The sequence below is a fragment of the Cardiocondyla obscurior genome, linkage group LG09 (assembly GCF_019399895.1).
Source record: "Cardiocondyla obscurior isolate alpha-2009 linkage group LG09, Cobs3.1, whole genome shotgun sequence".
In the NCBI taxonomy this organism is placed as follows: domain Eukaryota; kingdom Metazoa; phylum Arthropoda; class Insecta; order Hymenoptera; family Formicidae; genus Cardiocondyla; species Cardiocondyla obscurior.
The window spans coordinates 3,432,212-3,458,506 of record NC_091872.1 but is presented as its reverse complement, the minus strand read 5'-3'; the positions used below and the strand labels follow the sequence as shown (position 1 = coordinate 3,458,506).

General features: G+C 36.4%; 6 protein-coding genes and 1 long non-coding RNA gene across 14 annotated transcripts in view; 3 read left to right on the top strand and 4 right to left on the bottom strand.

Moving 5' to 3' along the window:
- Window positions 1-30: 30 nt before the first annotated feature.
- On the bottom strand, window positions 31-5,427 carry LOC139105794 (uncharacterized). Its single transcript, XM_070662086.1, has 12 exons — window positions 5,129-5,427; window positions 4,655-4,965; window positions 4,395-4,564; window positions 4,146-4,248; window positions 3,730-4,019; window positions 3,411-3,658; window positions 2,747-3,098; window positions 2,309-2,497; window positions 1,955-2,227; window positions 977-1,844; window positions 440-709; window positions 31-264 (listed from the first exon to the last, which is right to left on the bottom strand). Exons 1-10 carry the CDS (start codon window positions 5,425-5,427, stop codon window positions 1,488-1,490), a joined length of 2,592 nt encoding a protein of 863 aa, XP_070518187.1. The 3' UTR covers window positions 31-264; window positions 440-709; window positions 977-1,487.
- Window positions 3,049-10,625, top strand: LOC139105795 (uncharacterized). 3 transcript variants are annotated; one of them, XR_011546244.1, is made up of 10 exons: window positions 3,077-3,194; window positions 3,326-3,346; window positions 3,418-3,999; window positions 4,118-4,256; window positions 4,348-4,641; window positions 4,740-5,013; window positions 5,248-5,527; window positions 7,519-7,869; window positions 8,034-8,261; window positions 10,538-10,625. It is a non-coding gene; the product is annotated as an uncharacterized lncRNA (long non-coding RNA). The 3 variants fall into 3 exon arrangements; XR_011546243.1 differs by lacking the exon at window positions 10,538-10,625 and adding an exon at window positions 8,504-8,604 and having other exon boundaries at window positions 3,078-3,194; XR_011546242.1 differs by lacking the exons at window positions 3,326-3,346; window positions 10,538-10,625 and having other exon boundaries at window positions 3,049-3,194; window positions 8,034-8,158.
- Parvin (beta-parvin) lies at window positions 6,559-8,765 on the bottom strand. Its single transcript, XM_070662079.1, has 5 exons — window positions 8,608-8,765; window positions 8,040-8,303; window positions 7,505-7,899; window positions 7,159-7,402; window positions 6,559-7,068 (listed from the first exon to the last, which is right to left on the bottom strand). The coding sequence occupies exons 1-5, from the start codon at window positions 8,723-8,725 to the stop codon at window positions 6,992-6,994; spliced, it is 1,098 nt and encodes a 365-aa protein (XP_070518180.1). The 5' UTR covers window positions 8,726-8,765; the 3' UTR covers window positions 6,559-6,991.
- LOC139105770 (ileal sodium/bile acid cotransporter-like) lies at window positions 9,087-12,237 on the bottom strand. Of its 5 annotated transcripts, none has more exons than XM_070662055.1 (7): window positions 12,099-12,237; window positions 11,026-11,319; window positions 10,738-10,953; window positions 10,474-10,648; window positions 10,145-10,407; window positions 9,874-10,060; window positions 9,087-9,797 (listed from the first exon to the last, which is right to left on the bottom strand). In XM_070662055.1, exons 2-7 carry the CDS (start codon window positions 11,314-11,316, stop codon window positions 9,595-9,597), a joined length of 1,335 nt encoding a protein of 444 aa, XP_070518156.1. In that variant the 5' UTR covers window positions 11,317-11,319; window positions 12,099-12,237; the 3' UTR covers window positions 9,087-9,594. The 5 variants fall into 5 exon arrangements, with proteins under 5 accessions (XP_070518156.1, XP_070518152.1, XP_070518154.1 ...); XM_070662051.1 differs by lacking the exon at window positions 12,099-12,237 and adding an exon at window positions 11,643-11,800; XM_070662053.1 differs by lacking the exon at window positions 12,099-12,237 and adding an exon at window positions 11,556-11,793.
- Window positions 11,861-13,553, top strand: LOC139105782 (transmembrane emp24 domain-containing protein 1). Its single transcript, XM_070662075.1, has 4 exons — window positions 11,861-12,199; window positions 12,550-12,746; window positions 12,851-12,917; window positions 12,986-13,553. The coding sequence occupies exons 1-4, from the start codon at window positions 12,002-12,004 to the stop codon at window positions 13,214-13,216; spliced, it is 693 nt and encodes a 230-aa protein (XP_070518176.1). The 5' UTR covers window positions 11,861-12,001; the 3' UTR covers window positions 13,217-13,553.
- A 321-nt stretch (window positions 13,554-13,874) lies between these two features.
- On the top strand, window positions 13,875-17,389 carry LOC139105785 (5'-deoxynucleotidase HDDC2). Its single transcript, XM_070662077.1, has 4 exons — window positions 13,875-14,227; window positions 15,536-15,660; window positions 15,812-15,980; window positions 16,076-17,389. Exons 1-4 carry the CDS (start codon window positions 14,174-14,176, stop codon window positions 16,304-16,306), a joined length of 579 nt encoding a protein of 192 aa, XP_070518178.1. The 5' UTR covers window positions 13,875-14,173; the 3' UTR covers window positions 16,307-17,389.
- Window positions 16,948-26,295, bottom strand: part of LOC139105758 (uncharacterized) — a 25,672-nt gene continuing 16,324 nt past the window's right edge. For both annotated transcript variants that reach the window (XM_070662032.1, XM_070662031.1), the window contains exons 2-6: window positions 25,635-26,024; window positions 25,124-25,425; window positions 24,511-24,901; window positions 22,887-22,999; window positions 16,948-22,625 (exon numbers count right to left, since the gene is read on the bottom strand). In XM_070662032.1, the coding sequence (XP_070518133.1) occupies window positions 20,055-22,625; window positions 22,887-22,999; window positions 24,511-24,901; window positions 25,124-25,425; window positions 25,635-26,024 (3,767 nt within the window). In that variant the 3' untranslated portion in view covers window positions 16,948-20,054. The remainder of the gene's footprint in view (window positions 22,626-22,886; window positions 23,000-24,510; window positions 24,902-25,123; window positions 25,426-25,634; window positions 26,025-26,295) is intronic.

Sequence of the window (26,295 nt, the reverse complement as noted above, 5' to 3'; positions counted from 1 at the left end):
ACCTTTCACGACCATGGTTGATATTTTTTTGCCAAGAGAATACATGTGATGTTAATTGCGAAATCCTGAGAGCAATTTAACGAGTTTGTGTAGAGCCTCGAGTTAATTTGCCCTTCAATGTAGCTCCCAGGGATCGTTGCCGCGAATGTTCTCCAGCGGTTTGGCGTAAACGTTAGTCGAGATTTCCGATATTTCTGGCCACTGATCGGCCTTGGCTTGCTCCACTTCCTGATCGACTTCCTTGTAGACTGACATCCGCACGTCCTAGACACGCAACGAGAAGTTGAAACACGCGTCAGCTGTCAAACTATTATAAGAATTTCAAGGATAACTTCTTAAGTTCCATTTTGTGTAATGGAAGTTAAGAAGTTATCTTTAAAATTTTTAATATGCTGTAGTGTATTATAATATAATTAATAATAATATATATTAATAATACCTTTCAAGTAATAAAGTTACTTCGACGTCTTTTTCGGTCATTATACCTTTCTTTCCACGACAAGGTTGGCAAACAGTCTGATTGGGTCTTGTTCAGTTTGCACAGCTTTAATTTCCTCTCTAGTACGATAGGAGTGATCGGGATCGCTCATACTGTCACCAAAATAACGATAAGTTATAATCTCCAGTACAATCGAGTCGTAATCCTAAGCGCGTAATCCTTACTGAATCGCACTGCCTCTCGCACATCGGCGACCTTCATCCCATCGACCTGTAAACGCCATCATAACTCGGGTATTAGTAGATAATAGTGAATTAACGGGCAATGACGTAAGAACGATAACAAAAGTACAAAGAAGAAAGAGCTAGGAGCCGATTGTTTCAACTTTTAGGTAACTTTACCTGACTGGTAATATGTCATGTGTCTTTATTCATTTTGAAACAAAGATCGAGACAAATGCATGTTAGATAAAGTTTCCAAAAAGTTGAGTCGGACCATCCCCCAGATTTGTTATTAGACAAGTACAAAAGTATTCACCTTTTTTTCTGGGTAGAGATCAAGACAATCTTGAATACATGTTAGAAGTGTCTGACTCTTAACGTTATTAAGATAATTATTTTCTTAATACATTTTTGATATTTAAAAGTTACTTCAAGCGCGAAATTAATAAATATTAATTTTGTCATTATAAATTCGTTATTGATTTATATCCTTACAATTATCGTATATGACACTTTATGTACATACAAGTTTTTCTTATTTTACTTTTTAGTTTTTTGCTGCATCTATCATCAGCTATTAAGTTTAAAATCTCTAAAAATAAAAATGTATAAACATGTATGTATAACGGAGATGTGCTATTACTTATTTATCGAACCAACAGCGTCCCAGTTACTCGCACGTGATTAAAGAATAGAACTACAGTCATTTCTACTTTTTCCTTCTAGAATATAAATAGATTTTATTCGTACCACCTAATGTCTATTTCCACGAGAATTAAAAGTTTACGATATTGTTTCCGATATTGATCACGAAATATAATCGTGTTCTAGGTAGAGTCGACTGCTAAAATCTCTTGTCGAAAACGACGATAGCACTTCGACAGCATCATGTTTTTCACGCGAAAAGGATATAGCGGCTTTTGGGTAAACGGATCCGAGCGCGTTGCATAGAATTGGAAATCAGAATCCTTCCGGTTATCCTGGTCTTTCTCTGAATCGATCAGGAAAGTGATTGCATCCCGCCACCATCGGCGCGCATCTCGTTTTCGCGTTTCTCGCACTTGCGTCGACAGCATCTTCTCGTCGCGTACGATACGTCGGCTGTGACGAGGACACGGTTGACGTTTCTTTGAAGCTCGCAGCATCCAGGCATGTGTAGGCGTCGCTAGGCGATCTATCTCGACCTGCAGAACAATATATAAATTAGCTCGAAGATTATGCGACATTATTAATACTTTTATAGACAAATCAAGGCACGGTATACAAAATAATCGATAATATAATCTTCACGTACTTTGGCACGCTTAAAACCTTTGCGACTAGCTCGAGACACCGGACGCACCGCCGTCGGCGGTGCCTCGATTTTCTTAGGACTTCGCTCTTTGTCAGGGTCACCGAACAATCCTTTCGACTCCGCGACCTTAATCATAAAAAGTGAGTTGAACTGCATCATTTCTTTCCGCCTGATCACTGCAATGAAGCAGCCTGGATCTAGTACACGCTCGTTGTATAAGTCGCCGTAAATTTCGTCGATGGTCCCTACCTCGAACAGATCGCTATCAGGTACCTAAATTTTACCAGTATTAATACGAGGATAAAAAAATTTGATTTGTTTTTTTAATGTGACGATATTTGTAAACGATCTTACAACAACGTCAGCTGCATCTAATAATTTTTCCTCCTCCTCGTTCTCCTGTTTGGATAATAATACCGGCTCGTGTTGCACCTGCAATTGGTCTTCCCAGTGTTCTTTTAATTGCTCTGGTTTACAGGAATCGGGTCTGACTGTCTTTGAAACTTTCCCGCTGGTGTCTTTAGACAGAATTTTTCGTTTTGGCTGCAAGGTAACAAAGTGTACATGCAAAACTACCTTTATAACATGTATTAAAAATGTGTTATGTTTAAAAAAATTTTTTATAAACTCCGACGTGTTGGCCCATTCACTAAAGTCAGGTGGTTTCAATTTCCTTATATAATATATGTATTATATTATTTATGTAAATATATATATATATATATTTACAATTCGACAAATTTATCTGAAAACGGGAACAATCTACCTCGGATAAAATAAAATCTCACTCACGGGGTGCTCGCGAATGTATTTCTCCGTTGCCAGCTGATTCGCGTACTCGACAACCTGGCGAATCATCTCCGTGGTCTCGGACGGCAGAATCGTGTGCACCTCGTAGATCAGAAATTGTATGTTCGGCCTCGTCAAGGCGTACTTCAGAGTGGAAAATTGCTCGGCCAACAGTGCGCGCGGCTGTTTGATTCCACCGGCTGTGTCGCTAGTCAAAGATTCTAGCAACGCAATGTCGCCACCACGAGCGACGGCGAGGTCCACAACGTCCCGGATGCCGGTATAACTGCACGGGGGAGTCGCTAAAACAATAGTTGCTCTTTCCAGCTCGATGGACGGCGGTGGCGCGATGTACCTAAATAGTAAACACTTATGACGTTTCTGAATCAGAGATAACAGCGTCAATGGTAGATAACAGCAAGAAGTAACGAAGAAATAATTAAATAACAGGGTAAGTGTCTATATCTAGACTATGTCTGGACTTATTAAATTTCTTCTGGACTTGAACAAGTTAACACAAACGATAAAAACGTTTCTAACCTTTCTTTTTTTTTTTAATATTTTTTAATTTATTTTTACTAGCTTTCTCTTGGAATCAGCGAGGTAATAAAAATTCGAGGTAATAAAAATATTGCAGTGGCAATAATAATCATTATTTTATTATTACCTTTCAGAAAATATTCTACATTGCTGCAGAGTGATGCCTAAAGTCATTAGATATGCTTCGTACTCGCAACGATTGTTTCCCGTGCCGAAAGCCAGAAGCCTCCCACTGTCTTCAATGTCTGCCAAGAGCCCTGCCAAATAGCCCGTGTGACGAGGGGCAATTGAATGCGTGAGAATTACAGGACCGCAAAGGCGGGCGACACGTATTGCCTGCGCTAACGTGGCAGCTCCGAGGCAGAGAGATCTTTCCTGAATAAATATTAACTTTTTAAAAAGTCAAAAAAAATATAAAAAAAAAAAAAAAGAAACAATCTATTTACCAAGAAAATAAATCGATGGTCGCGCACCAAATTAGACACAGCAAGCTTCTCTCGTGCTTTATCGAGCAGATTGATTACTTTTGGACAAATTGGATCGAAAGTATATTCGTTCTCATTGAGCTCTGCCACTTCAGTATCGTCGCAAAGCTCTAGCGTCACTTTCGATATGTCTTCTATGAATTTATCTTTACTGAACACTCTCATGGTGTTAATCCATCCAGAAGCAATCGCGCTCTGGTCTGCCCAGCATATTCCCTCCGCGATACGCAGGTGCGTTGGAAGAAGCTCATCTAAACATAATTAATTAACATATTAATACGCAAATATTTCTCAAACATGATTTCTTATTAAGCGCTTTGTTCTTTATTAATGAAAAACTATTTTCTAGCAAATTTGAATTGAAAATTAGAAATAACCGAGGTTGAGTGCAGATCCTTTAATTCGAAGTCGCGAAATGCTCGCTGCCAAATGCGTCTTCGCTTTCAGCAAAGCATCTTCGATGTCCTTTAATTCGACAGTCTGAAATGGTAAAAAAATATTGTAACAAATTGATTTCTTTTTTATATGAATATGTATTTAATTCACTTTTATTAATAAATTCGCATTTTTTTTTTACAGCATGATACTGTTTCTGAGTTTAAAGGCGGTATAACTGCAAGATAAACCTCGAGTATCCTGTCTTGAGCCTCAGTTGCACCTTCGCCACGTCGACGAGCAAACTTTCTTCCCTGCATATCGTAAAGCAGTAACCAGACTACTCGCTCTCGTTCTTTCAGCGCACCATTGCGATGCCAAAAGCCAGCATTCTCGAGAGCGCGGTTCAAGATGTTCTTATCTGTAAATTTTGCAACCGTTGAAAGGAAGATATCGCAAGTGGCTGATTAGTTCCCACACAAAATTTATTTTCAAAAGGTAAACGTCTTACATCTCAGAACGTCGTATACTAAACCGAAGACGCGTCTCATTTCAGCCTCGTTGGCGTAGTTTAGTAAAGGCTGTGTATTTTGCAGGACTTTGGCCGCCAAGAGGATATCCTTGACCCGCCAACCTGGCTCGACACGAGCCTCCGTCATCGAGCCACCACTGCCAAAGAGTCCTGAAATAATCGTCGAAGAGCCAACGATATTTTCATCTTTTCTACCTTGCGGAAGTGATCCTTTTTCTCTGGGACGCCATTCCCAGTCTTGCGAGTTCTTGCGGATTATATGGCGCTTGCTATCTTTGCCAGAATCCGTTCTAAAAAAAAAATTACCAATCTGCACGTAGTTTTTTTTACCAAGTATAGTAAGTATTTGATTGAATGTAAGTATTAATATTGTGTACGCGATTTGTTTATTCATGAATACTGTCTTACCGTTAAAGAAAAGTATTTAAATTTGAATTGTCCGCATAGTCTTACCTATCTTCTGCCGTTTCAGCGTCTCTTTCTCTCTGCAGCTCGACGAGACTATGGTAAACTCGGTGACGCCATTCTTCATCGCTTGGCAGTATCAAATTTTCCACTTCTCTGTTACGCAGGTCGTCGCTGAGCAGGCTGAAGTTTGGTATTCGCGCTGTAAGGAGCAGGCGAAATATCTTCGCATAGAGCGTGAATATGCTGGTTTTACGAGTCTCGGAGTGAACAGCGATTTCGACGTCGTTGGATACTGTTGTTGACGCGTCTGGATTCGATGATGAACTATTTTCGCTGGTCGACATCACTAATCGACTTCTGGATTTCTAAATTCCTGGACTTCTGGGCAGCGTCGCTCGTCACTGACTTATGATCAAATGTTGCCTTCTCACCGAGTTAAAATACGTGAGTAATAACGCAGAAGAGTAGATCAAGCGGCGGTTTAAAGCAGATTTGAACGTAGGCACGCGCGCTACACAAGAGAAATGCAATTACTGCAAATGTCACTCAAAATGTAATCCAGGTGGGTAAAAACGTGCGGCACGCGAGAGCCGAGGCGACTTGATTGCGCGGCGCGAATCTTTCCCGTTACCACTGCGGTGCCCGTAACTGCCGTAGTTGTAGCCGAAAAATCAAGAGAAGACTAAAGACACCAAGTCCGAATCGTCCGTGTCGCGCGACATCGCGTGCTTCGGAAGCGTAATCCCGCGAAATTACATCTCAGACTCTTATCGGTACGGAACTCACTACCTTTATGTTATCGGTTAGTCTATATCTTTTTTTTTTCTCTCATTCGCTCGCTCGTTCGTTGATCTTGTCGTTAAATCAACCACGGCGGCATAATTAGACGAAAATAGAAGTTATTTTAATTAAAAAATAATAGTTTAATTTATTACTTAAAAAAAAATACTTATTGCATAAAAAATTTTAATTGCTCCCTTAATTTAAAACAAGTTATTAAAGAAAAATTTTTATTACAGTAAAAAATAATTAAACATTTTTTAAATCTATTTTTTTTAAGCATATGTAAACTTTATTGTTATTAATTATAACAATGCTTTAAAAAAGAACATATCAGTGCTGGCTAAAAATATATACCGCTCGTTTTCTGAATACTTCCTATATATTAATATGAATGTAGACGACCGTATTCAAAGATAGCATATTGAATTGCGTCTCGTGCACGAGGCCGAATGTAGATTCGTTTTCATCGGGCGGAGAAAAAAAAACAATAGATACCTGTCACGTACGTGCCCGATCGATCATCTCGAAACGACGACGAGCAGGCACATAGAGTTGCGTTGACACAATTCCAAACGAATAACGATAAGTGAACGGCCGATATTCACGTTCCACATTAAATTCTATTTAAAACGGACCGTGAGATTTTTTTTTTTAGATATTTTGTAAGGGAAATACATGAGGAAATATATACCTATTAGATAAATCGATACATATATTAATAAACATTGTTAAATATCTCAAAACTGTGCGTGTAATAAATATGTATATATAAAATTATATTTTTAAATGTATATATATGTATATATAATTTAATATTATATATGAATATAGATAAAAAGGCACTTGAAGTTGCTTAAAGCTTGTACAACGTATATAGTATATACATATAACATTACCTTTTTTTCTCTGTCTAGTTGTACATTTTTACATTTCCTTTTTATATTATTTATATTATTAAAAGAGTTATTTCATGAAATGTAAAAAGTACAATTAAATATGTTAGATCTATATTGAATAAATTTTTAACGGCAGTTTAATGGTAGCAGAATTGTTAGAATATTTTGATTATCGTTATAATTGCAATATAACGATTGCGCATAAAATTAATTCCTTACATCGATTTTGCTAATTTATGCCCTTGTATTTTGTGAAAAGATTGTATAATACACGAAGCGTTGATTTCAGATTCACATTTACGATATCTGTAAAAGAGAAAAACCATTTTTTTTTTTAATTTAAAGTTTAAAAAATGCAAGATTAGAATAATAATGATTTATTCAGAAATTACAAACCTTCGGGACGAGCTTTCGGTTTTGGCAATCCAATATCTCGCATAATATCAAACGCAAAAGAGACATTGTGAACTTTTTGGTCAATAGTCTTTGGCGTTAAGTGAAAGCTACCCAAAGGAACGAAGAAACCTTCCAAAAGGCCCAACAACAGGATCAAAAACACACCGTCGTGGAACTGATTATCCAAGTCAGTCACCTCTAAGTGCACTTTGCTTAAATGCTTGTTCACAAACGTTACCAAAGACTGAAAAAATAGAAGAGTAATAAATCCTAAAATTTTTTAATATTTATAGCAGTAAATGTTAATTTAAAAAATTATCAGGAAAACACCATCTAATAAACTCACTTTTTTTACTACAGCCAGCTTGTCAGGTGCTTGATCGAAGAGTGTATCAAACGCGTCGCGCTCACAACGCATGCCTAAATCCTCATACGTCGTCGTCAGCTCCTCTCTTACCGTCCTGTGTATTAACTGGCCGTCCGTTTTGCGTACCACGACCACTTGGACGGCGACCATTTCTGGCAATCTGACAGGAGCACGAAACAGACGCGCAAGGCCAACAAGCAGATGCAGAATAGCAACGATATTTTTTGAATGCACAGATTCCACGCTCCACTTATAAGGCGGCTTTCGACCTAGCACACGGTTGGCGGTAGACAAGACCACAGCAAGCTTCTGCTTCTGTCCTTCCTCAGATTGAGTTACCTCAGGTACATCCAGTTTTTCTCCAGTCAGTTTTTCTGAAATTAAAAAATTGTAATTAAGTGCTGAGTATTAAATTATCTTAATTTTTACTACAAACTTTTGTTTTTGGAATTTTTAGATTTTGAAAATTGTAAGAAGCAATTAAAAAGATTAATTATTATTGTAACAGGTATACCTAAAAGCTTCTGCAGCACTTGTCCATCATAAAGATCTTCCACAATATCTTTCACAATGATTCGTTGGTCAGCCAGTTCATCATTGATCCATTCGATCAAAATACAGATCAATTCTTGCACCTTGGAGTCTTCCAGGGACTTTGGCTCTATCATAGAACGTTCTTCATTCTCGTCGAGGGCATACTCTTCTGGCGGCATTTCAGGATTAGCTGCATATCCAGGTGAGTCAATGGCATACTTTCCTTCCTCTTGCACATCTTTCACTAGAAATACAACATTTTTTAAATATAAATCGTGCATTTTTGGATGTTTTTAAACTTTTATTAATAAGTTGAAGCATTTGTTGCTTTATATGAAAATAAAACGAGCTGAATCTTTAATTAGCACACATAAATAGCTGATTTAAGTAAAATATAAAATAAAATGTAAAATTCTTTTAGACAATTTTAATTTTCTTTATCAGTTTCTTGTGGAGCTCCATATAAGGATATAGGACTGATCGAAAAGTGACGTAAGCAATTTTGTATAGGTCTCACGTTGTCATAAAATAGAAGAACAAAAAGATACCTTCTTTGATTCGTTTCTTTCGTCCTAAAGTTCCAATCTTGTCCCAGAAGCTCTCCTCTTTATCTTCTTTCTTCAGAGAAACCGGAGTACGAGGTGACTTGGGTCGGGGTGACGCCATTATTACACTTGTTTTCTGTCTTCGTCTTTGATTTGGTTCTTTTTCTAGCTAAGCTGGATGAACTAACCTCAAGCTAACTGGAGTACGAGTGTGTAGGTTTGACAACACTAGAAGAAAAATCAGCTGTAAATGCGCGTTTGACAATTCTTTAATACGATTGGGTCTGACCTACGGTTTTATGTTAAATTTAAGTGCAAAAGCTATATAATCATAATGAAGAATCATTATGCACTCGATCAACTACTTTTTCCGTTTATTTTCATTAATCTGGATTCAGCTCGTTTTAATTTTACGCATTGAAAACTTAATTGCGTATATTTGTTACATACAAATTCTTTCTTAAAATTAACTTTCGAATCTATTAGTGAACTACAACGCTTTACTTTTGTTTGGATTTAAAAATAAAATATATAAATGCCTGTAAACCTTCATTTAAAATGTATAAAATACTTCTGTTCGCTAAACAACAATCATTTGTATAATACATACAATAGTAAATTAAAGTACTGTTATAACTATTAAGTAGTATCATCGGCAGAAAACATACGATCTTAAATATTTAACAATACTTCGATGAGTAACGTTAGACATTATACATATATAAATTTACATTCTGTCCTTATTAAAATTTACATTAAAAATTAAATTTCCAATAATTAACAGTTATATATATATATAAAATATATAAAAAAAATATATATATTTATATAATTGTACTTATACGTCATTGGTTCTTTGTTGGATGGATTTTTATCGTAGATTTTTTGAGATTCAAATTCTTGAAGTATTATTTGTCAAAATAATCGTGATGTTCAAAATTACGCCAACTAATTCAAATCTATTTCTAAAATACTTAATTTCATTATTAATCATTCTGTGCCATTAATCAATCCTGGTTCATTTACTTGTGTAATGGTAGAAATATCTGTTGTTTGTTGAAGCTTTTCTAATGATGGAACAGGTTCTAGCGTTCTTTCCATTTTTGTTCTTTGTCTGTATCGAAAAATTAATTTTATTATAAATAAAATAAGTAACGGCACCGGGGTCATCATTGCGGTGGATACAGGAACCACTGTAAATCACCGGAAAAGAAAATTTTATTAGACGATTAAATATTGATATCTCGTATGCATATCGTATATATTTACCAGTAGTTAAATCGTCCGAAGGTGGTTTCAATGTAAATCGTAGCAAAAAGATCGATATCCCTGTGTTTTGAACACCAGTTTCAATGGCAATAGCCCGTACATCAGCTTGAGGTTGTTTGCAGATATAGGCTATTAAAAAACCAAACATAAAGCCCAACCAGGGTAATCCCATTCCTGCAACTAGAATCTGAAATTAAAAAAATAAGCAAATTTTACGTCATTACATTAAATTTTTATCTTAAAAGTAGAAAAAAAAAAATTATGGACTTACCTCCCATGAAAACAATTTAAACATATACAAATTAGTTGTGATAGCAAATATAATAATGAATAAAATTAAGATCACAGAAAAAGGTTTCATTATGCGAACTAATATTTTCGATATCCTTGGAAGCTTTTTTTGAATCAAAAATCCTACGGCCAGTGGAATTATGAGACCAATTACTAAAGTGGCGATATGGCGATAGGGGATTGCAATCTCTCCCTGTGCAAAAATATATTTGCCTAAGGTAAAAATCCAAAATGGCATCATTCCTAGAAAAAATAAAAAAATATAAAATATTATATAGAATATGCTTTTACGTGTCATATATTACTTACCAAATGCAGCAATGGTGCATATAGTGGTCATGGTAATTGAAAGATTCAAATTTCCGTCCAGTAGCAGTGACCACATGTTGGAAGCGCCGCCACTTGGACTTATTCCTGTGAAGAACATGCCTATTTGCAGTTCAGGACGATCGGGAAATAAAAGATATCCAATGAGAAAACTTAACTGGAAATAATATAAAATCGAGATTTAAAAAACCTGAATAAAGAAAAAAAGAAATTTTATTTTATTGATTTCTTATTTATGAAATATACCACTGGCATAATCAGAAACTGGCAGAAGAAACCTATGGCGGGACCTATCGGTTTTCTTAACGTATTGCGACACACGCTCCAATCCATGGCACAGCCAAAATTAATATACAAAATTGACACAAGTATTGCTACACTGGCGGTAAATATATGATCTATTGTGCGTTCTTCTCGTACTACAGTAATGAGAGATACTTCTTGGCTGTTTTGTAAAGTATCCTGAAACAAGAGAAGCCTTGGTCACTTTCATAAATTAACAAAAACTGATAGCAGAGTTTATTTAGTACTTACCATTATTTCTATTAATGTTAATTTTGTTCTGCCAAGGAATACACCAGTGACATTTAAAATACCATTGAAAGAAGTCTGATTAGTCCTGTTTGTTATGTGGAAACTGGATGTTGCAATATGTGAATCTGTGCCAGTAATCCATGCTTGTGAGTCAGATGAACTTGCGTTATATATGCTAAAGGGAACCGATGTTACTTGATTCATATGTACAGTTATATCCGATGTGATATTGGCAGTCCAAGCTGCTGCTCCTTCCAGCAGGAAAAATATTAGGCACACAACACCTGCCATTTTCTGTAAAATCGTATAAAATACGTGAATTAAAACATTGATTTTAATTTTATAATTAAACAAAAACTTGATAACATTAACCGCCGCACAATAATTGTATACTAAGAATAATACCGAAGTGATAAGAACAGTCGTAATTAAAAAAAATCAAGCTACAAGATTGTGTAAATACGATGCTTATCTATAGATAAGTGTAATTGTTATAAAGATGCAGAATCATTTGCGATCTATTATCCTACACTAACGCTGCTTTTTCCGGATGTCTTGCCAAGAATCACCGAGTCGAACCATGGTTTCTGCCCAAAAAGCGGGTTTTAAATACGTACGCGTGCACTCGCGCGGCCATGCGTAGTTCCGCGTGCACTGTAATTTTGCACGCTGCGACAGTCGCTAGCCCGGCTCGCCGTCGCAATTCTTTTCCGTTTGCAAGTTGCGGCCGCGATTTCCTTCGGCTCAATTGCATAATCGGCGAACACTGATCGCCGAGAGGCCCGAGAGCGCGCCTAGCCGGTGGCGCGTGGTGGGAGACACGTTCCGAGGCTCCGATTCGGAGCCTCCGAGTGCTTCGACTCCGACGCCAGGCAGAGCCTCCAACGTGACCGACGTTTCAGCTTACGAGCCTCCAGAATCGCACGTGGTCTAGTGTTGCTCCGATATTCCTCGCTGTGATGCTCATCGCGCTGCGATGTCCCACCACGTGCAGCTCGGCAGCGTGCTACTCGGCGTGCTCGCCCTGGTTCTGATCGCGCCTCTGGCCGACGGTTACGCTTACGAAAACTTACCCGCGGTCGCGATGGACTATAAGGTGCACATCGACGCCGGCAAAGAGGACTGCTACTTCCAGTATGTGAACCCGGGCGCGACGTTTTACGTCAGCTTCCAGGTACCTAGAACAAGCCTCTTTCGAGCCGGGTACTCGAGAAAGCCGTGACGTGACCCGCTCGATTGACCATATGGTCTCGCGGAGAACTTTCTTTCTGAGCACCTTTCTCCGCACGACTCGTGGGAGCACGGTCGATCACATAAATTCGCACTTCTCGCATCATTTATCTTGCTGTAGAAAATGACACACGTTTTTATTTGCTTCCAACAGGACATACGAATTATTTTATGCAATTAGTAAAAAATAGATTAGAGAAAAAGATACGTTATTTTAATATGGCAGTGTTGATGTGGAAAGTAATCGGCGCATTGACGTATCAATATTGTTTAAACAGCTTGTTTTGATCGTAGGTTTTGCGTGGCGGAGATGGAAAAGCTGGTTTTGCCGTGAGAAATCCCGAAGGGGTTATAGTATATCCTTATCAATGGCGTACCAATGCTGATTATCAGGATCAATCACAAAACGGTGGTTATTACAGTGTGTGCATTGATAATCAGTTTTCAAGATTTGCTGCAAAGTTAGTCAGTCTGTACATTACAGTAATTAGGTAAGATGCGTAATTAATTTAATAACAATATATATAATATTAAACAATTAAAAAATTAGAGAAATAGAGATATAAAATGTTAATTTTTTTTTATTAATTGTTAGATATGACCAATGGCAGAAATATACACAGGAATTAGAAGAACTAAATCTCTCTGTTGAGAACTTTACAGTATGTATATCATGTAAACTTCTTTATAAGCTGCAAATTGAAATTATTGATTTTTTTTTTTTTACTAGAATACAATTACAAATGTGGAGAAAAACATCAATGAGATGCTCGTTACTCAATATTGGAGCAGGAACCGAGAAGCCAGAGATTTAAATCTGCTGTTAGACAATAACTCTTATGTACAGACGTGGTCAATTGCACAAGTATTGGTTATTACGTTGACGACAATGGTACAAGTGTATTTCGTTAGGAAGTTATTTGATGTGAAACCATCTGGACATTCCAAGACACGCATTTAACGCTGATTTATTGCAGTCAATTGTTGGTTCGATAAGAACAGCATTCGATATGTATTGTGATAAGCCTATTGCATCAATTGATTAATATCGTAATCAATTTATAAATTGGCATAAATTATAACAAAAAGCGACTTAAGGGGAAGCTAAAGCCGTCGCCGAACTTTGTACGACGTCTCCTTGTTAATGACGCGTCTGTAAATGCATCGATCGTATCGATAGTTCGAGGGATCCGTTGGAGGGCAAAGAAAAAGAAAGATCTTAATTTGATCTTTTTAAATAAGTTATAATTCGCACAATTTATATAAAAAAATGGAAATAAACGAAAATGTATTTCCAGCAGCGTGAGAGTTTATTCGACACCGCGATGAGCAGTATTTAAGCAATTACATAATTTTTTATAAATTGTTAAGAAATGGATACCCATTTCTCTTGTTACTGCTTTCTGGCCGCGAGAGACCAGAAAGAGTTTTCAAGCGCTAGCTCTCGGTTCAAGCAAAATATTGGAGGAACAAGGAGAAGAGAGTTGCATTCATCCTTCTCTATCCTTCCTCTCTTGCGGTGCGTTCACGCGAGCGGTGCAATCGTGTGAGTACGTATACATACGTATTCCCACACGACGCAGTCAGTATTATATTTCTCAACGTGGTATCCCTGACACCGAAATTTCACATTGTCGCCGCGTGAGGCGTATTGCTCGCGAGTCGCGACGATACTCTGGGAGTTGACTGTTCTCTGGTTAGTTGTGATCAGTTCTACTTTGTGAGTTCTCTGTATAGTGCACACTTCTTCTCGCAGTTCTCGCTTTATATTTCCGTCAGCCATCAAGTCTTGAGACGGAAGTCTTGGAACGTCTTCACTTAGCGGAAGTAGCACGGCTGTTAAAACTCAAGCGGGAGTAGCTTCGTACAATTGACGACGACGAGAAACGATCATTTTAATCAATTTTAAACGATCGTCATGCAGGACACTAAGCGATTGCAGGAGTTTATGGAACTGGTCGGTCGGTTGAAGGTAAACCTTTAGATGACATACTCGCTATTGTCAAATCTTGATATTTGTAAATTTTGCAAGTGACCTTTGCTTGTTAGGCAAAAGGATAGTGCAGAGTACCATTTTGGCAGTAATTTCTGAAACCTTTCGTAAAAATAGATCGTTGTAGGGTAGGGAGGGAAATAGGAAAAGAATGGTACTACTTGTCCAAGAAAAGAAAATAAAAGAACAAATCCTTATGTAAGGAGACATCGTGACACTTGCCAATAACGGTCTCATTTTCGTTTTAACTATATGCCATCATTTCTTTCAATTCATAACAAATAATAATTAAACACTCAATAAAAACTCTAGTCTTGAAGTTGCAACAAACAGTATATAGGATTTTTCTTGACAATCTTATCATATATTTTTATATATAAATATATATATATTTTTTTTTATGGTTGGTTTTTCCAACTTCTTGGTAATTTTATCTGACAGATAATATATTTATTGCATACCTGATAAGTAAAGTTGTCAAGAAGTTGAACCTTAAGGTATTAATGTATCTTAGTTAATAGTTTTTGGTTAATAATTGAAGATTTAAAGATTGAGATAAGAAATATTTTTTAAAATTATATGGAAGAGAATTTGATCTTTTAATTACATATACATAAGTGACCTTTGAAGGTAATCAGCAATTTGTAGCTCACTGTATGGTAGACTTTTTCTTTATACTTTAAGTTAGTATTAATATAATCATTTCATACTTTTCTTAATATCAATGTAACAAAGTTATTGGATATTTTCCAAACTTTTTAAATATTAAAGCTTAAAAATTTGAGATAAAAATTATATTAAAAGTAAAATCAAAAACAAAGAGAAGGAAGAGCATTTATTGGTGTAAATAATAAGGGGATTATTTTTCTTGTTCGATGATTTACTTGTTTATAACATTACTGACATATGAGCATTTTGATAAGCTTTATCAACTGTGATAAAACTTTATTGTTTAATAAATTGTATCACAATAGTGTTGCATAATTAAATAAATTAAATTGTTGGATATGAGACACATAACTCTTTAGCAATATCTTTTAGTAATAATTTTTTATATTGCTGTTACTTTTGTGTTTTTATTGAAATAAAATTTTCTATTAACTTTTATTTTCTTTATTAGAAAAAGAAACTTCAATAATATTTTCTGACCAATATGCTTTTCTGTGTGTGTGTGTGTGTTATTTTATGTTAAGAGTTATATTATTCCAATTTTTTAGAAGACTTTAGAAGGAAATTAGTTGTATGTAATATACATTTATTTAAGCACAATTTTGTTATGTTTTTCAGCATATGAAAAGAACTGGATGGGTAAAACGGAATATACCTGATCCAGAAACAATTGCTGGACATATGTATAGAATGGCAATGTTATCATTTTTGGTTGATGGAAAAGAAAATTTAGATAAAACCAAGTAGGACATTATTGTTATATTATTTTTAATGATATATAAGTTTCTAATTTAATTATATAAATATGTAAGAGTACATATGTAGGGTAGTAAGAGTACATGTGTAGGGCATAAAAATTACTAGAAGATTAACAAAACATTGTTTAATTTGTAGAATAATGCAAATGACATTAATTCATGACTTGGCTGAATGTATTGTGGGAGACATAACACCATTCTGTGGCATACCACCGGACGAAAAACACAGAATGGAAGATGAAGCTATGGAAAATATTTGTCTGCTGCTAGGTGATAAGGGACCCGAAATATTACAAATATTTCGTGTAAGATAGACGACAAATATTTTACATTTGTGTTTTTTAATTTACTTTAATTTTTTTAATATAATATTAACATTGACTTTTTATTATGTACTTAGGAATATGAAAAACAAGAGTCCCCTGAAGCTCAATATGTAAAAGATTTAGATAGACTAGATTTGCTGATGCAAGCGTATGAATACGAGAAAAGAGATAACATTCCAGGAGAATTAGACGAGTTCTTTGTTGCAATTAACGGGAAGATTAGACATCCTTTTATCAATAAACTCGCCATTGATATAATTGAGGAAAGAGGCAAATTATGTCGAAAAATGAATACTTCAAAATAACAATAGCAATATTTTAATAAAAATTTGGAAAATTAAATTTCCAGATAACTATAATGATATTTTAAGCGTTAGATTGATTATCAAGTTGCACGCTATTAAAAAGGATATTAATATTATATAAAATTTTAATATATAAGACTTTGATATAGTTGGTATAAAATAAGTATATAAAATTTTATTATTTAAATTATTTATGCTTACACCGTATAAAATTAATAGATATATTTATGTGTTTCATATTTTTAACCGTCTCCTTAAAGACCAAATTAATAGTTTTTTTTTTAATTACTGCCTTTTTTTTTTAAGTATCGTAGAATGTGCAAAATATAAATGGATTAATTTACTTTAACTTTGTTACATTTAAAAATGAGATAGGATTAAGAGATTTTTCTCAACCTTGTCAATTTGTCGACTCACTTTGTTTTGTGTTTTACTGAAATTATATTTGGTAACTCTTATTTTGTTTAAGATTATAGTGTTTTAATATGCATACAATGTATATTTTTTTCTAATACTCTTCCATTTAAGTTCCTTCCAAATAAGTTAATGTAAAATTGATTGCTTATAGCGCTTATACCATTATAACATTTTTTATTATTTAGTTATTTATATGGACGCATGATTAAATTGATGAACCACTGTTGACTTTAAAAATTGAAACGTTTTATTCATATTTTTATAAGCAAAAACACAACAAAATTCAAGTACACTTATTCCATACATGTTAACTTCAACTAAGATGTAATTGTACAGTAACATGACTCGTGTGTAAGATGCAACGCTTTAATGTCTTCATGAATAATCGGCATATAATTGGGTCGAACGCGTCCAATGAATGGAGGTCGATAATTTAGTGAAAAGGAATCTAAACGAGTTCTTGGGTACACATGCATTGATAAGGATTCATTATCATCCCATCAAGCGGGCGTCCCTCTTCGTACGCTTTCTCTCTCTCTTTTTCTCTCTCTCTCTTGCGCGTGCACACTCTCATATTCTCACACACATACTCTTATCAATTTTAACAAGTCTTAATCGCACCTTGATATCACACTACTGACTATTATCAAGGAGAGTGCTTTGAAATAGTTACAAAAACGGCCGCCACAGAATAAGGCACACAATTGATGCAACGCGCTTTTTTTTTTCTTTTTTTTCTTTTTTCAATGTAACGATATATATCCATACTTATTCTTTAATGTTACTTTGGTGTGAACGAACGTCCATAGAGCTACGCCTGATCATTTTTTTGGAAATGATTTATACGTATTCATGCTTAACGAAACTAGAGCTTTGCAGGAACAATGGTGTCTATATATCGCTGCTGTGTAATTAGGTGTCGCGTTTTCCTCCCGTCGTACAAGTTATCATTTTCACTTATCATTTTTATAACTTGTCCACTCGATTCTCTCTCTCTCTCTTTTCTGCCCTTTATTATTGTTAATGTATTGGTATTTATTAATTATTATTTTGCGTTTTGCTAATGCCTCGAATAACTATTTACATATTTTTATGAGGTATTATGGGCGTTTATGATATGGGATACATGACTTTTCGCGAACCCAGTCTATTAACCGACTCACACGCGATTATGCAACCTAAGATATACTCTCTCAATCTATCTTTGGACACAAATCAACTAAAGCGTGGGTTATCGTCGTAACAAGTGCAGCTTTTTCTATTATGTATATGTATAAGCATACATATGCATATTTGCGGTGCGTTCATTCGATTTCGATTGAGACGTCTATTTAAATAAAAAATAAAAAAAAAAGGAAAAAAACAAAACAAAAAACGGCTTTACTTCTTCTTAATTTCTCGACGAATGTTTAGAGATAGAATCACCCTTTTTACGTTCAATTACGGTTCGTGCTATAAAATACAAATTTGGAGTCAAAAATAAGTTTGTCATCCGCGGTCAGTTTTAAAGATGTCAGAATTTAAAAGCTGACACCTATTTGTATCTCTCAACTGAAGGAATAATTATTTTAAAAATTCGAATTTTGCATTAAATAAAGTATTAGAGACAGGAAAAATCAATTTGGCGACCGTTTGCTCTAAGCATCCGTCGATTATAATATAGATTCGTTATATAACCGTCATAAGATTTTTTCTATACATCTCGTTATACTTTTCAATAACAGACTAAAGCTACAGCTCACTGCTCTTATCACTGCTCGTTTTATTATTAATATTTTTTTTTATTTTAACTAGTACCTCCTAATATGAGGATACGATATTACATCTACGCAATTACGTATCGCTACTTAAAAGCATGTATTATTGAACGATTTGCTCTGTCGTCCCTCTTCAATAACGTTTCTCTTCCTCCTCGACTAGAGAAAGAAAAACCTCTCTTTCGCTTGCAGATGGAATATGCTAGGTACTCTGGTAATACCGAGTTAAAAATTGCGAGCAGTTAAAACTTTCCTAACCAAAGGCCATCCAACGTGATTACGTGCAACAATAACTCCTAGTCTTTTAACATTCGTGTCTTTTATATAGATTCTAAAAATAACGCTTTTGTGTCATTTCGACTGAGTGTATTACGAGATATCGTAGCGAGAGTAAAAACAACAGTCTGACATCTTTCATGCCTTAACATTTCTTCCATATACGTGTACATCTTTCTCCCCTTTTCGTTACATCCAAAATAAAATTCGCGATTTTTCTACAACCCCCGAGGAAAAACAACATATTGCCTCTCGGTAAGCTCGGTTCAGATAAAAGCTGAACATCGAAACGTTACAATCTTTGTCTTTGATTGAGAACAATAACATACGGCAATGCTTAATGACGATAATGGTAAAATGCTATCGTAGAGTGATTTGCTACAATGCATGCTCCCACACACATAAAATTTTGAAAGTTTCCACAGAAACCATCACAAACAAACTCTTAAAACTATTTACAAAAATGTATCGCCAAGCGCGATATTTTTGAAATAATGTTTGTCGTCTTTGAGCGTGTCACTGAACTTTCGAAAGGATATCGGTTCGTTAAATCTCCGTTCAATGGAGACAGGACATTTGGTTTATATCGCATGCATATTACGTGTAACACACCGTCATAAATATCATCGGAGCATTATAAATTAAGAAAGGCGAACGTTTCAAAGATTAAAAAAAATTGTAGTTATTGTACTTCATATCTGATTTAAACGGGAAGTATTTAAAGATAATCAATCAAATTTTTTAAAACTTGCACGCGTTTTAGGTTTGTTGTACACGATAAAAATAATGTTAAATATTAAAATTTTAACATTAACTTTACAAATATTAAATTTTTTTTTTATTTTTTACTTTATTATTTAGTTTATCTTTACTTTATCATATTACTTTAGGTATTTTAACAATAAAACTATAGAAAACATAATTATGTAAAATATAAAATACTCCGAAAAAGTTGATAAGTATATCTGGATTAGCAATACGAAAAAACATTTTCCCACGAGTAACTTTAAACGCTCAGATATTTATGACGCCGTGTGAATATATATTGTACGATGTATCCAGGGAAAGCACAAGTCTTGGCCTACTTCAAAAAAGACAGCCTTCATGCGATATTACGTACTAATATATTATTATAATATAAGCTCTATGTTATAATAATATACAAGGTGTTTCGTTTCATATTATGTACCTCTAAGCGGTATGTAATATAAAATAAAATACCATACATATATATATATATTTCTTTTTTAAATTCTATTTAAAGGAAAAGAATTTGTGAAAGAATAGTATCCTCGATATTATTGTATGTTGCAACACACCGCTCTGCAGGGTATCGGACCCTCGCTGTTCTGACCGTATAATGACCGTTGCCTGAATATCTTTGAATCGAATGACAAGAACGGTGATTTTCCAGTGTAATAACTTTCGTACACTTCGAACGCCTCGTCAACAGGTATCTTCTCATTCTCCATAGTAACATTCTGATTTTTGTCCGGTATAAAGATCGGGATCTCTTCGCTGCGGAAATACCCGATTATTTTGTCCTCCGGATCATTTGGCACTGTTCTCGATTTTGACGAGATTATAGACGTGCTAAACTCACTTAATTCGTCTTCCGTGTTGATAATATCTCGCGCTAATCTGTAATACCTCTGCACATGTTCCACAGTAGCATTTCCGATCTCGATGTTATCATCATCTGCTGCTTCACCCTCGCATAAGACTCCTGGACTTTGCAACATCTTTCTCGGGGTTATTACGGGTTCTACTGTTTCTGGTTCCCAGCACTCCAACACGTCGGGCTCTTCTATGCTAACCGAGGACGCTATCATTATACTATCGTTTTCTTCGTTCTCGCTGCTGATCTTTTCGTGCGCCTCCACAACATTTTTGTTAATCACGTCGATATCAGCAGCGGTTCTCGCGACGGAATTATTATGTTCGTTAAACGGAACAGGTTCATATAAAGTTAACGGTAACAACCTTCCATCTTCTGAAACGATAATTTCTCCTTTTTCAAACGTTCGTACGTTCATCACACCGTCCTCACTCATTTCTTTGTCTTTTTCGTCATTTATATTACGTATACGTCGCATTTTTATATCGATATTTTCAACAGGCTTTTTACTGATGTTTCTCAATGTTTTCATTCGTCTTGTATCAATTCTCTTCGAATTTATCCGAGAACTTAAAGCAACCCTCATACCCACAACGCTATCCTTCTGAGTAAATTCGCAAACGTCACCAACATCTTTATCTTTCGATTTTACGGCAGTAATTATGTCTAACGAAACTAGCGAAGAAACCAATTGGTTCTGCGTTTTCTCATTAACGTTCCTGTTTCGCTTGTCGTTTCTCTTTGCCTTTGTTTTCCTCTTCACAACTTTTGCATTCTTTCTTCTGCCAATTGACGTTGAATCAAGTTCCATCTGATCGTTTCTAATGTTGTTAATGTTGTTGTTAACGTTGATCTTTGCGAATTCGCCGCAGCTAGCCATGCGCGACAATAACGTAACGTTATCGACACCGCTATTAGCAGATAGTGCAGGCATGGGGTTGCTTTGCAAGTTTTTTGGCGGCTTTATGTCCACTTCTTCGTCGTCATCCTCATCCGTCTCGCTTTCTGAACCCGACGCCGACGTTACGAAAAGATCGGGCGAGTTCGCCCGTCGCAACCACTCCTTCACCGCAGCCGTAATAGGATATCTTTTCGACAGTCGAGTTTGGCTTTCAAACTCAGAACTTTCGTTCGAGTCTTTGATTGTATCTCGACTTGTCTCTTTGATTGTATCCTCGTTATGCATTCCCGCCGAGTCTTTCTCGTTCGTTATTTTTTGCTCCAGCTTATCATTTATAATACTGTGTTTACATTCTACATCTGACAAGTTGTTAGCTTCGAGTTGTTGTACGAGCATCCCATTTTCAACATCCAAGTGCGAAGAATCATTTAAATCTGGTCCGGGAGTAGACTCTCTTACAAATTTCAAACCTTTCTTGTTGTATTTTTTGGGCAGTCCAAGTGACGGTGCTCGCGTAGCAGACGAATTGCAATGCCGCAATCGTTGAACTTCCTCCTTTTCGTTGACGTTCGGCGTTGTTAAACTAGAACTAATGTCTTGAGGACTCGTCGATCTTGACTTTGACTTCTTTTCCTCTGAGTCGGTAAGATGTTCGTGATTTGTATTGCCATTAGTTAAGCTTTCTTCAGAACGTTTAACATGATTATTTAATGGATTAACGTCATTGCTATTATTTTCGAATAACTCATGCTTGGCATTGGCACTGGTTGACTCGCTATTGTTCTCCAAAGTATCAGTCTTGGAGAGCGCTTCAATTACAGCACTGTTGCTCACTTCCGTAGCATCGTTCGCTATTTCTATATTCGCAATTAAGTGATTCGCTTGGCTGTTAATTTCTGTGCTCTTGTTTCTTGGCGTGTGTTCAACTGCCACTAATTGAACGTTGTCTAAAGATATCTTTCTAATATTTTGCTCCGAATTGCAGATTGTTATCTCTTCCAGGTTCGTTAGACTTTGAGCAATTGACGAATTACACGTCTCGGTCTCGCGACTGGTGGAATCCGTTTCGATACAGGACGTTAACACATCTGGTGCGTCATTGACAAATGGTGTGATTTCTTCGGATACAGTAGCGACGATGGATGTCGAAACAGGACCAGGGAGAATTCGCGATTGCAAACTCGGTCGCAATTGAAATTCCTGGCACTCGGGATTAAGCGGTCGATTCGTGACCGTCGTCGTTGTAGTTGTGGTTGAGGTCGAACATTCAGACCAAGGCAATCGGGAAGACGATACTTCATTATCACATTCGGAACTGTATTCACCTTCTTCTTCATCTTCAGTGTTACCCTAAATTTAATCAGAAAAAAGACGCTTTAACCAAATGATACTTTGGCTAAAAATATCTCGCAACAAAAATAGTATAACGAGGTATAATAAAATTACGAAAATAATGCGTGATATTTTTGATATTCATCATCAATGAAATATGTTATCGCATCTTAATTCATAAATTTTACATTTCATTGTATGTGCATTAATTTCTTCCACAAAAAAGAGTTTTTAAAAAACACTAATTTTATTTTAAGTTGATAAACTTTGTCGCCTTACCAAAGTAGGTTTTCTCAGTTTTCTTTTCTTTTTCTTCTTTTTTCGCTTGGTGCACGCCATCATAGTTGTTACGTCCATAGTTCTCACTAAAGGTCCGCTCTGAATGGTAACACCTTGGACAAAAAAAAATAGTTGCGCGTTATTAATCTATCGAAAGGCACGAAGAACACGGTTAACGTTAAATAATATTTCAGTGCATTTGGCGATTCCGATCAGCGATTTAATTATGATCACAGGAGCGTAAATGAGCGGCTGAAACGTGTCGGAGTTGTCACGTAAAGTGAACCTGCTGGCTTTTCGCTGCTTCACAGTGCTTTCCAACTTTTCATATATCGAAGCAAACGACACGCAAGTGTTATTTTTGACGAATTCTATTTGAGATGTAGCAGCTCGCTGCCGTTGCCAAACTTTTATGTCACGTCTCTCGCGCAGACGAGACATATTTCTGATATTAAATTGTGCCGGTGTGACCTAACTTAACCATGGAACGATGTGGCTTCTCGTGCGGTAGCCGTGAGTCAATGGACTCTCGCATGAGATATGTTTCGTTACGGGTGCAATGTGAAAAAAATGGGACAATATAGCGTGTCGCAGCTGTGAGATGTACATCGATTACATTTATGCAGGTGACATATGTCGTTAGTCGCGAACGACAAACAGACAAATCGAGCGTGTACACAGTTGAAACTTTAGGAACGATCGTGAAGGATGAATTACGTACACCGGGTACTCTCGACATAAAAAAAAAAATATATGCCGAGAGCAATTTTACGAAACTGTTTTACGAGGCTGGAGAACTCGAAGCTCCCGTTTTCCACGATCGTGTCTAAAGCGTGGTACCTTTTTTTTTGCGAATTATTACCTTTTACCTTGAATGTGGTAGAGGCACGGCGGTAATAAAACAGCTATGATGCCGATGGACGGGACAGAAGTCATGAATCGGGGCATATCCCTTTCCTTTGGCCGCGCTTCCGATCGACACTGTTCTCGTTTAACATTAGAAATAGGTACAATCAAGCGAACTACGACCAATGCAATGCGAGGAAGGAGTGCTCAATCCGCACGTACATAAATATTTTATTAACTTGATACTGCTACTTTTTTCATATTTTTTATTCCATGTTGCTAATTTGTTGTGCAACGATTGATTGCGTAAAGTGTCTCGCATTATCATTTAGCTCTAAATAAAATCTTTATCGTTAATCAAATAGATTTTTATTTCTAAGCAATTGTAAAAATATCGATAATTTTTAAATAAATAACATAAAATTTACAAACATAAAAAAAAAAAACATTTTAAAATTAACTAGTAAATGTTCGACAATTAGTAAACTCTTAAATTTTTTTGTCACGATTGTTATATAATAAATTGTGCATCTCGATCGTGCCAGCACTCCCTCCCCGAAATACGCTTCTTTCTCTTAAACGCAAACGTGGGCAATCGATATACTGGTCCGTTGTTCCGTCCATCCGACTGTGAACAGAACGAAGGCTACGAGCGCGAATGTAGGTCTGCTCATGCAAATAGCAGAGTAAATACAGATCTTGCTAATCCGTATATTATAGCACGCGTACATTACTCAGGGGGACTTTGATCCTAAATCTTAGCTATCTCACAACTAACCATTAACGTTGACCAAGGGAGGTCCAAACATGTAGTGACCAGGATACATGTACGGTTGCGGTACGGCCGGCATCATATGCGACATATGCACTGGTTCTTGCATCAATAACGGATCAATGTAGGGATCAACCGTCGTCATGCCGTTCTCCAAATGTTGATACCCTTCGAGATGTAGCGGTTCTAATAATTGTTCTTCCGCGTGCTCCTTCACCACATGCTGCTCTAGTGTTGCAATGTTTGTTTCGTCAGTTTGCTCCTCGATTTCTCCGGCCACGCTACAGCTAGCGCTACCAGTGCCAGTTTCATTCCATACGTTGTTGGAAGCTTCCGCTGCCGCTATCGTGCCGTTTTGTTCTTCCACTATCGCAATTGGTTCTGTACTTTGAGTAGTCTATAAATGAATAATTAAATAACATTAAATTAAATATTTATTATTAATGTCTGACATTAACAAAGCAAGTTCTTCCCTGTATTACAAAAATTTAGTACTATTTTACAGTAACAATCAATTATTTATTTAATTTCAAGATTAATACTCTGTTATTTAATTATATATAGTATTTGAATTATTCTGATATTCTTATCGATGGCAAATGAGATTTTAGATTATTACTTGATAGTCCATTAAGCAATATGGCTGATTGGCAAGTTTAGGCACGAAGGCAGGATTGATCCATTCGATAGGTCTTAAAGGAACGGGGCCGCAGGGTACAGTTGCTAGAACATTTGGTCCAACTTGAGCAGGTACTGGTGCAGGCCCGACCAGCATCACAGGATATTCGTAATAATAGCCGCTCGCGTGATCGTAAAACGTTCCGTATCCTAGTTGTGCTCCTGGCTCGACCACAGGTGGATATTCTCCCGTTCCACTATCCCTGTCTATTAGCTGCTGGTCCTCTGTAGTTTCGCTGCCGTCTACAAAATATTATTTAAACATATATTCGCTTACCGATAGATTAAATAACTTGAACATTGAAATTCGTATTTCACGATAGGATAATAACGATTTATAAAACAGAAATACTTTAATAAATTATAGAAAAAGCTAAACCAGCAGTTGCGCTCTTCGCTTGTTTTTGATGTATTGCAATATTTTAGCCATAAGTTTATTCAAATATCACCACCTGCGGTGGAATGTGATGCCGATTGACTCTCCGTGGTCGACGGCGTAGCGCTAGTGCTCGCGTTTCCAGTCCAGGGTTTCTTGCGCGATAGGTAACCCTTCTTGAAGAGAACGTCCTGTCGCGGCGTCGTGATTCTCGTATACTCCTCCTCGTTGAAGATGATCTTGGGCTGCGACGGCGAGCCAGTGCTCTCGTCTCTGTGCGATCTTGAGCCGCTGCTGGCGTAGCCGCTCGTACTTCCGCCGCTAGTGCTGGTACCAGCTCGACGTGGTTTGTAGCCACTCTGTTGTCCATTTCGTTCCAAGTGTGTGTGCGCATTTGTCTCCTTCTCTTGGCCCTTTACATAGTCCTTTCGCAAACCTTCCTCTTCATCTTCTTCACCGGGGGGAGCTGCCGAATAAAAAAAAAAAAATTACGTAAACATATAGATGATAAAACAAAAATTCTGCCAGATACAATTAACACATGCAGAACATCCGGCTTTTAAATCAAACGAATGTCAAAACTCGAGAGATATTTTAAAGATAACAAAGTAGCCGAATTTTATTATAAAATATGTAATGCTATAGACGTGAGATTAGATTTCTAAAAAAGCCCCGTTCACATACGTACGTAAATAAGATTAATAAAAAGTGAGCAATCAGTGAACACGTAATTGCTG

Excerpts from the sequence above, each read along its gene's own strand:
- LOC139105794 (XM_070662086.1), bottom strand. The coding sequence starts at position 5,427 with ATGTCGACCAGCGAAAATAGTTCATCATCGAATCCAGACGCGTCAACA. Across the intron at positions 4,020-4,145 it reads AGGATCTGCACTCAACCTCG|ATGAGCTTCTTCCAACGCAC; the intron begins GTTATTTCTAAT and ends AATTATGTTTAG. Across the intron at positions 2,228-2,308 it reads TAGATGCAGCTGACGTTGTT|GTACCTGATAGCGATCTGTT; the intron begins GTAAGATCGTTT and ends GGTAAAATTTAG.
- Parvin (XM_070662079.1), bottom strand. The coding sequence starts at position 8,725 with ATGGCGTCACCCCGACCCAAGTCACCTCGTACTCCGGTTTCTCTGAAG. Across the intron at positions 8,304-8,607 it reads AAAGAAACGAATCAAAGAAG|TGAAAGATGTGCAAGAGGAA; the intron begins GTATCTTTTTGT and ends TTGTATTTCTAG. Across the intron at positions 7,403-7,504 it reads AGCTGGCTGTAGTAAAAAAA|TCTTTGGTAACGTTTGTGAA; the intron begins GTGAGTTTATTA and ends CTATTTTTTCAG.
- LOC139105770 (XM_070662055.1), bottom strand. The coding sequence starts at position 11,316 with ATGGCAGGTGTTGTGTGCCTAATATTTTTCCTGCTGGAAGGAGCAGCA. Across the intron at positions 10,061-10,144 it reads TTAAATTGTTTTCATGGGAG|ATTCTAGTTGCAGGAATGGG; the intron begins GTAAGTCCATAA and ends TTTTAATTTCAG. Across the intron at positions 9,798-9,873 it reads TTCGGACGATTTAACTACTG|TGGTTCCTGTATCCACCGCA; the intron begins GTAAATATATAC and ends GGTGATTTACAG.
- LOC139105782 (XM_070662075.1), top strand. The coding sequence starts at position 12,002 with ATGTCCCACCACGTGCAGCTCGGCAGCGTGCTACTCGGCGTGCTCGCC. Across the intron at positions 12,747-12,850 it reads CTGTACATTACAGTAATTAG|ATATGACCAATGGCAGAAAT; the intron begins GTAAGATGCGTA and ends ATTAATTGTTAG. Across the intron at positions 12,918-12,985 it reads TCTCTGTTGAGAACTTTACA|AATACAATTACAAATGTGGA; the intron begins GTATGTATATCA and ends TTTTTTTACTAG.
- LOC139105785 (XM_070662077.1), top strand. The coding sequence starts at position 14,174 with ATGCAGGACACTAAGCGATTGCAGGAGTTTATGGAACTGGTCGGTCGG. Across the intron at positions 15,661-15,811 it reads GAAAATTTAGATAAAACCAA|AATAATGCAAATGACATTAA; the intron begins GTAGGACATTAT and ends TTTAATTTGTAG. Across the intron at positions 15,981-16,075 it reads AAATATTACAAATATTTCGT|GAATATGAAAAACAAGAGTC; the intron begins GTAAGATAGACG and ends TTATGTACTTAG.